At 33.2% G+C, this 13,494-nt stretch overlaps 1 protein-coding gene across 1 annotated transcript in view; it reads left to right on the top strand.

Moving 5' to 3' along the window:
• The window catches only part of RPS6KA6 (ribosomal protein S6 kinase A6), a 326,190-nt gene that overhangs the window by 220,313 nt on the left and 92,383 nt on the right, over positions 1-13,494 (top strand). Inside the window, exons 12-19 of the mRNA XM_037821825.1 lie at positions 1,101-1,203; positions 1,820-1,950; positions 2,388-2,510; positions 3,028-3,117; positions 4,211-4,369; positions 6,821-6,982; positions 8,869-8,919; positions 11,448-11,524. Of these exons, the coding sequence (XP_037677753.1) occupies positions 1,101-1,203; positions 1,820-1,950; positions 2,388-2,510; positions 3,028-3,117; positions 4,211-4,369; positions 6,821-6,982; positions 8,869-8,919; positions 11,448-11,524 (896 nt within the window). The remainder of the gene's footprint in view (positions 1-1,100; positions 1,204-1,819; positions 1,951-2,387; positions 2,511-3,027; positions 3,118-4,210; positions 4,370-6,820; positions 6,983-8,868; positions 8,920-11,447; positions 11,525-13,494) is intronic.

Here is a 13,494-nt window from a genome sequence, read left to right as displayed (position 1 = left end):
CCTATTTCTCAGCCAAAACAAGGCCAGGTTTTCCTACAGGGTGTATAGACCAACTTCTGTGTTTCTAAGAATGTGTCCTTGCAGTTTCCAGACTGCCCAGCAGAAGGCAATGTTTGGCAACTTAATTGTCCTCCGAGGTTGCTCTGCCTCTGAGTGCAGCTTGGCCAAAACTGTGGGATTCCTATGCCCTTGCTCTGCCAGCCAAAATCTGGCTTGAAGTGAAGCTCTATCTGTGGCACAGCACTCCCCTCCAGGCAAGCCAGCACTCCAGCTGTCCCCAGGGCAAGGAACTGACTGCTGGCTACTGCCTCTCTGTGGCAAAGTATGCCTTCAGCTGATCCAGCACTCCAGCTGTCTCCAAGGCAGGGAAATGGCTGCCAGCTGTTGCATCCCTCAAAGGTGGGGGATGGGCTTTCAGACCCAGAGCTGGAAACATCTCTGTCTGCATTTTCTCAGACTCTTTGTCCCTCACTGATCTGGGCCTTGAAATATCCTCCCCTGTCCACCAGGCCTTCAAACAGTGAGGGTGTTTTTCACTGCTGTGAGATTTTTAAATCTGTGTCCCCAGTGGGAGGGTACCCATCTGTTGTTTCTGAACCTTTCCTGCACAGAGACTGAGTGAGGGCAAGGGGAGGCAACTGGCTGGTTTAGGACAGAAAATTCCTACCTGATATTTCTTCTCTTTCTTCAATTCAGCATTTGTAGGGTCTTACTCCAGTCTGTATCCTCCTCCAGAGTTTCAAACAGTTCAGAGTTGTCATTCTTTTCATTTAATCTCTGGAAAGGAGTTTTCAGTAGCTGTTTATGTCTCCACATTGATCTCAAATCAGTTTTTGAAACTCAAAATTGAACATCTTTATTCTTTGGAAATTCAACTTGTGACATCAATGCTGTGCTTCCTGGCCTCATTTGATTTTCTATATTACCTCTCAAATTTTTCAAATTCAGATAAGAGGTATCTGAAGCCTGTTGAAACTTCTATTATGAAATTGTGAGTGTTCTCTTAAGGTCTATGAATATTATGCTCTGATTTCCCTTAGAAAATATAATAATTTTTTATGTATTAGTATGTTTTTATGTTCCCTCATTACTTCTTCTAGAAATTATATAAAAGAGAAGTTCAACCTCCTTTCAAGCCTGCTTCTGGAAAACCAGATGATGCTTTTTGTTTTGATCCTGAATTTACTGCAAAAACACCTAAAGGTAATGCATATTTATGTATAAAACTGGGGCTTTTATTCAATTAGATGATTAAAAAATAACCTAGCTTTTTAAGTAAAAACAAAAACATGGCAAGTTGGCAGAGGATTGGTTTATGTTTTCTGGAAATGTAGATCTTATATGCAAAATTCCATGGGTACCTGTCAAATAGAGGCTTTAAGTGGCAAATACTTATCAAGGAAAGCAGGACTTAGGCATAGTGTTGCAGTTTTAAATTTTTTTCTTGTTTTATATGTCTTTTGACATGCTAATGTGTTAAGGTAGTATGTAAGACATGACATATATCACTCTTACTCTTACAGTTCAGTATTTAACATAGTTAAATTTTGGTGGCAACTGTTTAATACATTCATTCAACAAATATTGAATGCCTATTATGTACTAAGCAATGAGGATGCAGTAGTGGACAAACAAAAACATTACTGCCTACATGGAGTGTGCACGCTAGTGGGGGGAGACATAATATACAATAAACAATGTATATAATGTATGTCAGATGGCAACATTTAATAATTTCCTTGATATTCAAAGAAATGCTAACATTTTACACCATAGAGTCCTGTGAAATTCTAATAAAATGTATTTATTTCAACAATAGATTCTCCTGGTTTACCAGCCAGTGCTAATGCTCATCAACTTTTCAAAGGATTCAGCTTTGTTGCAACTTCTATTGCAGAAGAATATAAAATTGCTCCTATCACAAGTGCAAATGTATTGCCAATTGTTCAGGTAAATTCCATTTAGGAAGATTATTTAGTTTGGGGATAATTATTTCTCTGATTAGCTGTTGCTAACTGATTTACAATAGATTTTTAAAGTGATTTTATCTTTGGTTATAATCATGAGATTAAAATGTCTCAATATATTTGGGGGAAAAAAAAGGACATGGTTACCCTTAATTACATTTATGTGGTCTCTTTGCCATGAAATGTAATGGTGATGAATAAGTTAGATTTCTTGTATTGGCCTTGGGGATCCAGAAAGCCTACAATTTAGGTTTGGTTCAGAATCTGCTTCAGCCTTTTTAAAATATGCTTAAAACTTCTTTAGAATGCATTATTTTTTATTTTTAAAAAGATTTATGTTGGATGTATATTTTGGAGAGAGGATAAAAATTGTGAAAAGTATTTCATTCTCCTTAGTATTTTACTTTTCTTTTTAAACAGATAGATGGAAATGCTGCACAATTTGATGAAGTATATGAATTGAAAGAGGACATTGGTGTTGGTTCCTATTCTGTTTGCAAGCGTTGCATACATACAACTAACAACATGGAATTTGCAGTGAAGGTGTTATTTCTGAGCTTAACTCTTTTTGTGTAATTTATATATGAAATTTAAATTACAGATTAAGTGACAGACATTTTCAGTGGGGCAATTGTAGGTAGTAAGATAAGATGATAAGGAAGACAACTAACACTTAATATTTTCATTTTGAATTCCTTTCAAAGTCTTTATTTTGGAGGAACAATGTGTTTTATAAATATTTTGCTTTTAAATAGTTTTAATTTTTATGTATTATGTTAAGGCTGAGCAATTGTGAAAATTAAAATCACATTTGGGTCACATTTTCGTTTAGTATATTTTAGTTAAGAAAACATAATGTTAAAGTACTCTGGTTCATTTTTTCTGTCAAATTTTAGTTATAGGAAATTTTCAAATGTTAAAATAAAATGAGGTATGCATCATTCTTGAGTTTTAAATTTTTTTAAAACTATAACCAAAATTAACTATTTCATTCATTTTTATACAAAGAAAATAGGTTACTTATTTTCTTTTGAGAACTTTCTCTTACCTTATTTCTTAGATCATTGACAAAAGTAAGAGAGACCCTTCAGAAGAAATTGAAATTTTGATGCGCTATGGACAACACCCTAATATTATAACTTTAAAAGATGTAGGTATTTTAAGTTCTAGGTATCAGCTAAGCTAATGAAGTCATGGCTTGTCACTTTATTTTTCTCATTGATAATGTTCATGTCTGTAATATATTTCTTTCATGCCACAAAATCTCAAGACCCTTAAATTTGCATTTCAGTTCTTTTTTCCCATGGTTCTTTACTCATAACTTTCTTATATACAGTCAAAAAGGAGCTATGATGGTTGGTAATGAGAGTGACCACTACTTGACTATATTCTGGCCAGTTAAGTAGCTAACATAACTAGAACCATTCATTATTCTGTAGTATTGTAAATATAGAAGATATAGGAGATTGGCAATCTGCCAAATTCTAGGATATTATACTTTATTGACTGTACAGCCGTTGACCATAGCATTATGAACTATTCTTTGAGTGAAACAGTATTAGTCTATAGATTTTTAAAATGAATGTATAAACCATTTTTAAAAAAATATTATTGAATGACTTTTTCCATAAGAAAATGATGCTAATTTCTTTTTTAGAGAAGATGGGAGAAATCAACCATCACCTTGATCAGTTTGGTTGAGATAGCATGATACACATCTTGATTTGTAATATTTAAGCAACAGTTTCAGCATACATATGTGTCACATGCCCTGAGTGAAAAGGGTATAAATATTGTTTTATATATTCTTCTTGATACAGTATTTGAATTCAATAGCTGTTTAAGGCACCATGTCAGATAATGGGTTTACAATAATAATATACTTATTGCCATAAAGAAGCTTACTCCTAGTACGGAAGAGAAAGGGCTATAATACAGTTAAAAAATGAGGTTAATGAGGCGAACATTTCAGAGACAGCCATTTTTTTTCATTTATATACTTTGATGAAGTGTGAATCATTACTTCAAAAGTTAATAAAATTATTTAACATGGTCTTACAGGACTGTGGGGGAGGTTGTTCAACCAATTCAAACTTCAGTACAGCCTGTCCTACATTACCAGGAAGAGAATAATGTCATTTTTTTAATGCTAGAGGTTCACAAGAAATGCAAAGTAAATCTAATTTAAGCATTTTAGAATTTTAATTTTAAATAATAACATTAAAAAATACTTTCTTTTTTAGGTCTATGATGATGGTAGATATGTTTACCTTGTAACGGATTTGATGAAAGGAGGAGAGCTACTTGACCGTATTCTCAAACAAAAATGTTTCTCAGAACAGGAAGCTAGTGATGTACTGTATGTAATAACTAAAACAGTTGACTATCTTCATTGTCAAGGAGTAAGTTGTAGTTTTATTCTTCAATTCAGAGATTTACATCTTCATAAAACTATATATAGGACATGGCACCACCTAAAATGTATTGCTTTTTTTTAATCACATGTTTTTATAGAGAATACCTTGATAAAACTCAATTTAGTGAAGGTTAAGGATTTAGCAAATTGGCTAATGCCTTATTAATTTTCTTGTCTCTGCCCTTTAGACCTGATATAATAGAGTGTTAGTTTTCAAAATTGTTTGAATATAAACATATAGCCATTAGCCATTATGAATTATACTTTAGTACAGTAGTATTAGTCTATAGGTTTATAAAATGAAATTATAAACCATATCTTAAAAAATATTATTGGATGCTTGACTTGACTTTGAAATTTTGAACCTAATTAAATTTAAAATTAAAATATGAAAGAATTATCTAGTGACATATTGTTAATATTTTTCAAATTATACTATACCTAACATTTAAAGTTCTAACAGTAAGAGGACTGTATATTTTGGTCCTTGCCTATCCTTTCTCCCAAATACAGTAAGAAATTTGGATTCTAAGCATTTGAAGTATTGATATATTAAATTTTTAGATGGAGGAAGTATGCTTGTTATTTTGCTTTCTGTCTCTTCATAAAGAAGGCAAATGACCTCAGTTAACCAGAAAAGTAAACTTTTATTATATATAGCTCAAAAAGGGAACAAAATAGCAAATAATTTAAAAATTTAAATTTTAATCAGTTGTAATAGTGGGCATTTACCCACTTAACTTTATGAACAGAAAAAAAATAAAATAGGTGCAGTGAAAATTCTACATGGGCACCTTTTATAATTAAAAAACAAATCAATCCTCAATTTTACATGTGGCTTAATAGAGTACATTTCCAATATATTGAAATAAAAATTATTGTAATATGCTAAATGACTAGTCCTATTATAATTTAATTCCTTGATTTTCTTTATCAACAATCTAAAATAAATGACAAGCAGAATATTTGAGAAGAGGAGAATGATAGGCATCTTTCTTTAGTTTATTATTTTAGAAACTTTCAGGTTCTGACATCGAATGAATAATGATAGAAATTTATTGATCTTTTCTATATGCCAGGCATCATAAAAGGTGTTGCAGTTTCAAAGATGAGTAAGATTTGGTACTTGTCCTGGAAGAGCTTTCAGTGTAGTAAACTGCTGGTTAAAGGCAGAGTTAGATTAAATGAAGAAGACATTAGTAGCAGAAAAATCATCACAAAGGGAATTTCAGTTGTTTTTCTAATTCTAGTATTTCCATTTCATTCTTTTTCACTATTTCTGTTTTCCTGCTGAGACTTCCCATTTTTCTGATGAGACTTTCATGCAATGAAAGCATATTGCTTTACTTCATTGAGGATAGTTATAATAGCCATTTAAAATGCTTGTCTGTTGGTTTCAGTATGTGCTTCATCTCAGAGTTGGACTTGATTTTCTTTTTTATTGAGACTGTGTTCCATTATCTTGGTTCTTCATATATCAGGTAATTTTGGATTGCATCCTGTACATTAAGTTGTGGAGATTTTGTATTGTTATTTTTCCCTAGTGATTGTTATTGTTTCCTTTGCTTTAGTAGATAATATTCTTAGCTGAGTTTTAACTGCAAACTGTTTCTTAGACAGTAGCTCTGGTCTCTGTTCATATCTTCTGTCTTTATATGAACTGCTTTTGAGCCTCTGCTACATATGTGGTTCAAGGGTCAGCTTTGGCTCTTTCCCTTAAAGTATTCTTTCATTCAGCATTCACAATTTCCCAGCATCTTTTTTCTTTTTTCCTTTCATTTTTTAATAAAAATTGTATGTTTGCAGAAAATATAGAGTCCCCCCCACACCCTTGCCCATTATTAATACCTTCCCAGCATCTCTTTTCTGGTCCTCTAGGCCAGAAAGACTGTGGGTTTTTCCACATGTCCTCACCACCACTGTGTGCCATAGGAACTGCTCTTAGCCCCAGGATAAAAGTTGCAGATATGAAAACCTGTTCTTATAGCTCCCGCTCTTCCAAGCTCCTCCAGCCAAGCATCTACTCCCCACTGATCTCTCTGCTTTTGGTCACTCTCCAGTACCTATAGTATCCAGGTAGTTCCTTTTTGTATTATGTCCAGGAGGTTTTATAGTTGTTGACTGTGGGGAGGGGGGATAGTGGGTAAGGTCTTAGTCCATCATATCAAGAGGCAGAATTGAGAATTGAGTTTTTGTATTTTGAGATTGGAAGTGGTTCACAAAACTATTGGCTCAAATAGAAACTGGAACATATTCCTGATAGAGATAATTTTCTGCATATACTCCAGGCTATTAAAGTTGAAGAAAGTGTTGTTCTTAAATTTCTGTAGGTGAGAAAGTTCCTTTTCCTGGAAATATTCTAACTTAAAATGTTTTATTTCGTATGTAGTTAGTTAGCTATCGAAATTCAATGTTTTTTTTTTCTTTTATATTCAAGGTTGTTCATCGTGATCTTAAACCTAGTAATATTTTATACATGGATGAATCAGCCAATGCAGATTCCATTAGGATCTGTGATTTTGGGTTTGCAAAACAACTTCGAGGAGAAAATGGACTTCTCTTAACTCCATGCTACACTGCAAACTTTGTAGCACCTGAGGTATTCTTTAAACCTTCAGTTTTTGCATTTCATTATTCTCCTTTAGTTGAATGTATACATGTGTTAGGTTAGGCAGGTAAGAGCTGTGTTATCTTGTCTGTTTCCAACTAGAAAACTCTTTAAATCGGTGAATTCTGATAACCCTAATATAAATATTCAGACTAGTTACCAGCATCTAAAAGCAACTTGAATGTGATAGTCAGACTATGCTATCCTTTGGGATTATGAACTATTTTCAGAATCATAACATTTTAGAGCTGGCAAGGAGGGAAGAGATAATCAAAACTTCAGCATATTAAATATTTTAAATGAGAAACATGAGACTCAAAGTAATTAAATACCTTATTCAACACCCAACATTCAGCTACCAACAAAGCCAGGATAGATTTTCAGATATTTTGGTTTGTGCTGAACATAGATAGTTTATATTGGTAAGCACTATATATAACATATAAGGGTAGTCCCTGCCGTAGAAACAAAACTTTAGAGTCTGTATAGCCAGTGCCATCCCTGATTGTCTTTAGTATCTTCTAACAGCCAGTTTTTGTTTTTGCTTCTGTTTTTTTTAAGGAAAAGAAAAAAAGAGAGAAAACAATTTCACAAAGGTTTTTTTTCAGTAGTGGAGTTTGTCTTGATAAATAACATTCATACATAGATATCAGGGGGAAGAGTCAGGAAAAATTAGGCTGATGAGGTTCATGGGTGCAGATTTCACATTTGGGAAGTTCCAACAGATAGTTCTGACAATGGGGGTGAGAGCTTTTACAATAGCATCTCACAGCAGTGGGGTTGGTGAAGTAAATGAGGGATGGCATTGACTGTGCACACTCTTTTGTAACTTTTATTTGTAAGTCATGAACTGTTCTTATGTTATGGATAATGCTAACCAATATAAATTATCACAGGTTCAACACAAACCAAATACCTGAATATCTTCAGGTTTGAAAATTGAATTTGCCAAGTCAAGGAAGAAGTAGAGTAAAATAATTTGAGGACACATCCTATCTCATGTGCATGTTTTTTTTTTACTTTATTTTATATCAAATACTAACTCTTTCATTATAATATGGCACATTAGATATTACATAAGCCATTAGTATTTAAATATCAATGACTCTGTATTTAAAGTAGCTACTGGAAAAATAATTTTTCTAATAAAGAAAAGTAGAAATATGGAAAAATAACTGTTTTTCTAACAGTGAAAATAATACTCATGTTTAAATATATTAAATGTTCCTTTAAGATGTTGTTGTTGAAGAACAAGCATAACACCTGCTTTAAAAGACTTTCTATGATAAGAGATTTTCCCTATAAGGAATTATGTACCTATTCAGAAGATGAGATGTAATCCATATTTAATAACATTCACAGAATAATGAACCTACTAGTTTTTATCACATTCTAACACATAGAAACTGTATTTCCCAAAACATAAATTGGGATGATCTAACAAGGGATTATTGTACTGCCCCCAGGTGCAAGAGATATAGCTTTGACATCAAAATATGTTTTTTTTTTCAAGGATGATTCAATTGTTTTATAGATTTAGTTTATGGCTCTTCTAATAAATATAGGATGTATGGTCATCATGAATACTCTTACAGATTTATGCAGTGAGCAGAACTGTAGAGTACCAATTAACCATTTTAATGGCCAAATTCTTAATATTGATTTAATCTTGTGGACCAGGACCCCTTGGTGTTATAGAAACTTCTCACTGGAAAAAGGTTAGGGGTTAAAGTGTCCCAAATGAGCATCTCAAGAACTGACATTAAAATGAAGAAATATAGTATGTCTATGTTTAATTAATGGTTAAGTAAACATTTTTAAATGAATTCAAAGCCACAGAGTAGAATACAGTCCATTGATGCTTTTTATTCTAACAGACCTCCATTGGAGTAAGACACTCTCATCATTGTGATAATGAAGGTTTTCAGGTGGGTGTATAGAGACCACTTCTCCATAGCTAATGTTTGAACTACCATCAGCTAGTTTTGTTTTTTTTTTTCAAAATTCTTTGAAAACTTTTCTTACCAGTGCTGAAGCCTCTGCTAGCAGTCAGTGGATATTTTTAAATCATTGTGAATACAGGTCTCTGTTTTTGTAAGGTTTGTTTCTAAAAATTTTGATCCTTTCAAAAAATTAGTAATCAAGTATATAGAACTCATTCTCTTTTAAATTAGAAACAGAAAGATTCAAGCATCCATGCAGATATTTCAATAAATACTCCAATAAATGTTTAAATAATTACATTTATGGAAGTATGCATTCATTATTTCATCACAGTGCAGAGTCCTTATTTTTTAAAAGATAAATGAATTATTACAATTTTGCCTAAGATTTACTTAGCTTTTACTATGCCTATGTCTCAAAAGTTAATAAATCTCCAAAAACATTTTTAATAAAGGAAAGTCCATTGCATTATATTGTTTAATTAATATTTAATGCCTACTGAGGTCTAAAAATGTTCCTAAATTAAAAGAGCTTACAGTCAAGTTGAGGGATATTATGTCTGTAGCTCTTCATAAAGTAATTATGAAGTTACTCTGCTTTACTCTGGCTTGTCATGTGTCCTTCCCCAAATATAAATTAATTTGAACTTTAGAGCAAAGGGAAAGAGAATCTCTGCATATGTTACTTTTTGCTGATTTGGGAAAGCAAATGAGAAAGATGAGAAAGACAGTTATGGCACTGACCACTTTACATATGACTTCCATATTTACTGTATTTAGCTTGATACAAGTGAGAAGGTGTGAAACACACCTTCTGTAGTCTTTTTTGTTCATCCCACCACCCTATCTTGTTTCTTTTATTACTATACTATTGTAGAGCATTGAGACCAGCTTTATAACAAAAGTGTACTGCCTCTTCTTTCCCCATGCCAAATGGGTTTAAGTATGTTGTAAATCTAAAATGAGTTTTTCATGGTTGGCCCTAATTAAGCACTGTGACACTTCCTGCTTAACTCTCTGTCCTTCTCACTGAATGAGGACACTTATGAAAGTATGAAATAACCATAGCCAACTTACTGATTAATCCTCACCTGTCCAACTAGTTCCTAAGCAGTGGCCTTCCACTTTGGCTGTACTTTGGAATCACCTGGGAAGCTTTAAAAATACTGTCCTAAGGGAACCATGGAAAGCCTGATGATTTGCATTACTCTAATAGGTGATGAAAAAAGGAAAAAAGATAAGGGAAAAAGCAGGAAGGGTTTAATATTTAATATCTAGCATTTGCCAACTTAGGTTTACCATGATGTGAGTGGTTTAGATGACCTCCTTATTTATTTGGGCCTTTGCAGCCCCTAGTTATATTATTTACCAAGCCAGTTGTATAGGTTTTTAGAAAGTCTCTTCAGTTTCTCAGTTTTGTGCTTAGGTGTATTCTTGTAAATACACTCTGGGAAGAAAAACATTATACCTCAACTTTTAAGTGAGTTGCATACTCATTATTCATGTCTAGTAACTGTCAAAGCCAAACACTAATATTTTTAGACTTTTATAAATTTAAAGTCCATGCTTTTGGTTATGCAGCCCTCAGTGTCAGTGCATTAATAATGTTTCTACTTGGTTCCAATGCCTAAAGGCTTTAGCAGTGGGCCTGTTTTTCTAAATGAGAAAAAAAAGAAGGCCTCATTCCATCTCTTTATTTTTCTAATAAATTTATTAACTTCATAGACAAGACTCACATGAATATATCATAAATATTTTATTTTATTTTTATTAGCACTCACCCTAAGGGCAAGAAAACACCAAATTATTTGACTAAAAATTATTGAAGCCATTCAGAATTTATGAAATATATACTTGTAGTTTAGAAATATACTGTTCTTTTCAAGATAAAGCTCTTTTCAGCCTTGTAGATAAAATATAAATTCATTCTGCTTACATAATATCATATATTATCTTTCCATCGTTTATGTGTAATGAGGCAGTTATAGCTGCTACAAGCACAGTGTCTAGAGTAAGAATGTCTGCTCCATCACTTACTAGTTTTGTAATGTTGGGCCAGTTAGCAAACATCTGCCTCATTTCCTCATCTTCAAAATGGGGATAATAATAATAATATACACCTCATATAGTCAGTGTCAGAATTAAAAGACATAATATTTTTCATGGTGTATATTAAGCTCTGTATATATTTGTCTTAAGTTTTGATGTCTGCATATCTGGTTTTCATAAAGGAAGAGTGAAAACTCACTGAGGTCAGGGATCATGTCTTACAAGGTTGTTTTTGTATGACCTACATTACTTAATCATTACATAATACGTGTGTATTCAGTGCTTACTAATTGTAGGAGACTTTGCCTTTAACAATAGTGAATGTATTTTCTAAAAGTTTAAAAAGATCGAAGCTTTTATATTGTGAACATTTATGAGATTATTAAAAATACAACAACTTTCTTTTAAATGAGAAAACTGAGTTTATACTGAGTATTACTAGGTAATGGGTCTTTCTTTCTCAGGTTCTTATGCAACAGGGATATGATGCTGCTTGTGATATTTGGAGTTTAGGAGTACTTTTTTACACAATGCTGGCTGGGTAAGAAACATCATACTCAAAAGTTTTCACATTATTATTTGAATTTCAGCTGTATATTGTCTTAATCCAGAAAGAAGAAAGGTGATAATAACCATGAGGAAAATGCTATTAACATTTGAAATATTATACATATATTTAATTTTACCTGTAAAATTTAAAAAGCATAAAGATATACAATGAGGTACTGTTGACTTAGCTATGTTAATTAAAAGACAGTTTCCAGCTAGAACTAAAACTTTTTAATATAAATTGTACATTTTTATATTTCAATTTTTTAACATTGAGTGCATTACCTTTTTTTTTTTGGCTTTTATGAAGGGGATTCATTAGGTTACAAATTTACAGTTCTAAGGCCATAAAAGTGTCCAAACTAAGGCATCCACAGGAGGATACCCTCACTGAAAAAAAGGCTGATGGTGTTCGGAATACCTCTGTCACCTGGGAAGGCATGTGTCTGATGTCTGCTGGTCCTTTGCTCCTGGGTTCTGGTTTCAAAATGGCTTTCTCCAAAATGTCTTTGGGCTTTTGCCTCTCTAGCTTCTCTCTCTCAGCTCCTGTACATCATTGCTTGTTCTCCCACAGCATTTCTCTCTAAGCATCTGGGGGTCCTTTCTTAGCTTCTCTGGAGCAAACTCTGGGCTTCATCTCTTAACTTAGCATCTCCAAACATCTTTCTGTCTGCATCTCCAAGCATCTGGGTCTGTGCCAGCTCTTAGCTTCTTCCAGGGGCAAACTGTCTCTCTCCGCTTCTCTGAGTTCCTTCTCTCCATGAACTCTCTTAAAGGACTCCAGTGATCTAATCAAGACCCACCCTGAATGCGCAGGTTCACACCTCAATGGGAATAATTTAATCAAAAATTCTCACCCACAGTTGGGTGGGTCACATCTCCATGGAAACATTCAATCAAAGGATCCCACCCCACAAGATTGGATTAAAACATCATGGCTCTTCTGGGTTCCATTACAGCTCCAAACTGGCACAGAAAGGAAACTTTTTAGGGTGTTTTAAATTAAAATATTGTCTACATGCAATCTACCAGTGATTCAAACTATTTAATACCACATTGTAAATCCAGTTTTGACTTCTTCCCAACCCTTGGATTTCTAAATCTAACTGCTAACAGGACTTATCTGTTAGAATGTTTCACAGTAGTTCTGAAACCAGGCTACACAATGGTGTAACCAAGGAAGCTTTTTTTAAAATTTATTTTTATGTTTTGTTTTTTTTTTTATTTTTTAAATTCAGTTTTATTGAGGTATATTCACATCCATACAATCATCCATGGTGTACAATCAACTTTCACAGTACCATCATATAGTTGGCCTTCATCACCCCAATCCATTTTTGAACATTTTCTTTACATCAGAAAGAATAAAAATAAGAATAAAAAACAAAAGTAAAAAAGAACACCCAAATCACCCCCCCCCATCTCACCCCAATCTTCATTTAGTCCCTGTCCCCATTTTTCTATTCATCCATCCTTGGGTAAAGGGAGTGTGATCCACAGTGTTTTCACTATCACACTGTCAACCCTTGTAAGCTACATAGTTATAGAATTGTCTTCAAGAGTCAAGGGCACTGGATTGTAGTTTGATAGTTTCAGGCATTTACTTCTAGCTATTCCAATTCACTAAACCTAGAAAGGGATATCTATATAGTGCATAAGAATGCCCACAAGAGTGACTTCTCAACTCCATTTGAAATCTCTCAGCCACTGAAACTTTATTTTGTTTCATTGAGTGCATTTCTTTTTAAAATATTTTTCTTTTGAAGTAATTACAAACTTACTGGAAAATTGCAAAAATAATACAAATCCCATATAGAGAACCCCAACATACCCCTACTACCCCAGGTTCCCAGATCTACCAATTTAAACATTTGCCACCTTTGCTGTATCATTCTACCTAATGATCTATCATCTATATATATATATATATATCCATCCATTTTCTGAATATTTCAGAGCAGG

This window comes from Choloepus didactylus, chromosome X, assembly GCF_015220235.1.
Source record: "Choloepus didactylus isolate mChoDid1 chromosome X, mChoDid1.pri, whole genome shotgun sequence".
In the NCBI taxonomy this organism is placed as follows: Eukaryota; Metazoa; Chordata; class Mammalia; order Pilosa; family Megalonychidae; genus Choloepus; species Choloepus didactylus.
The sequence above is the reverse complement of the archived record's forward strand: the minus strand, read 5'-3'. Positions and strand labels throughout refer to the sequence as shown.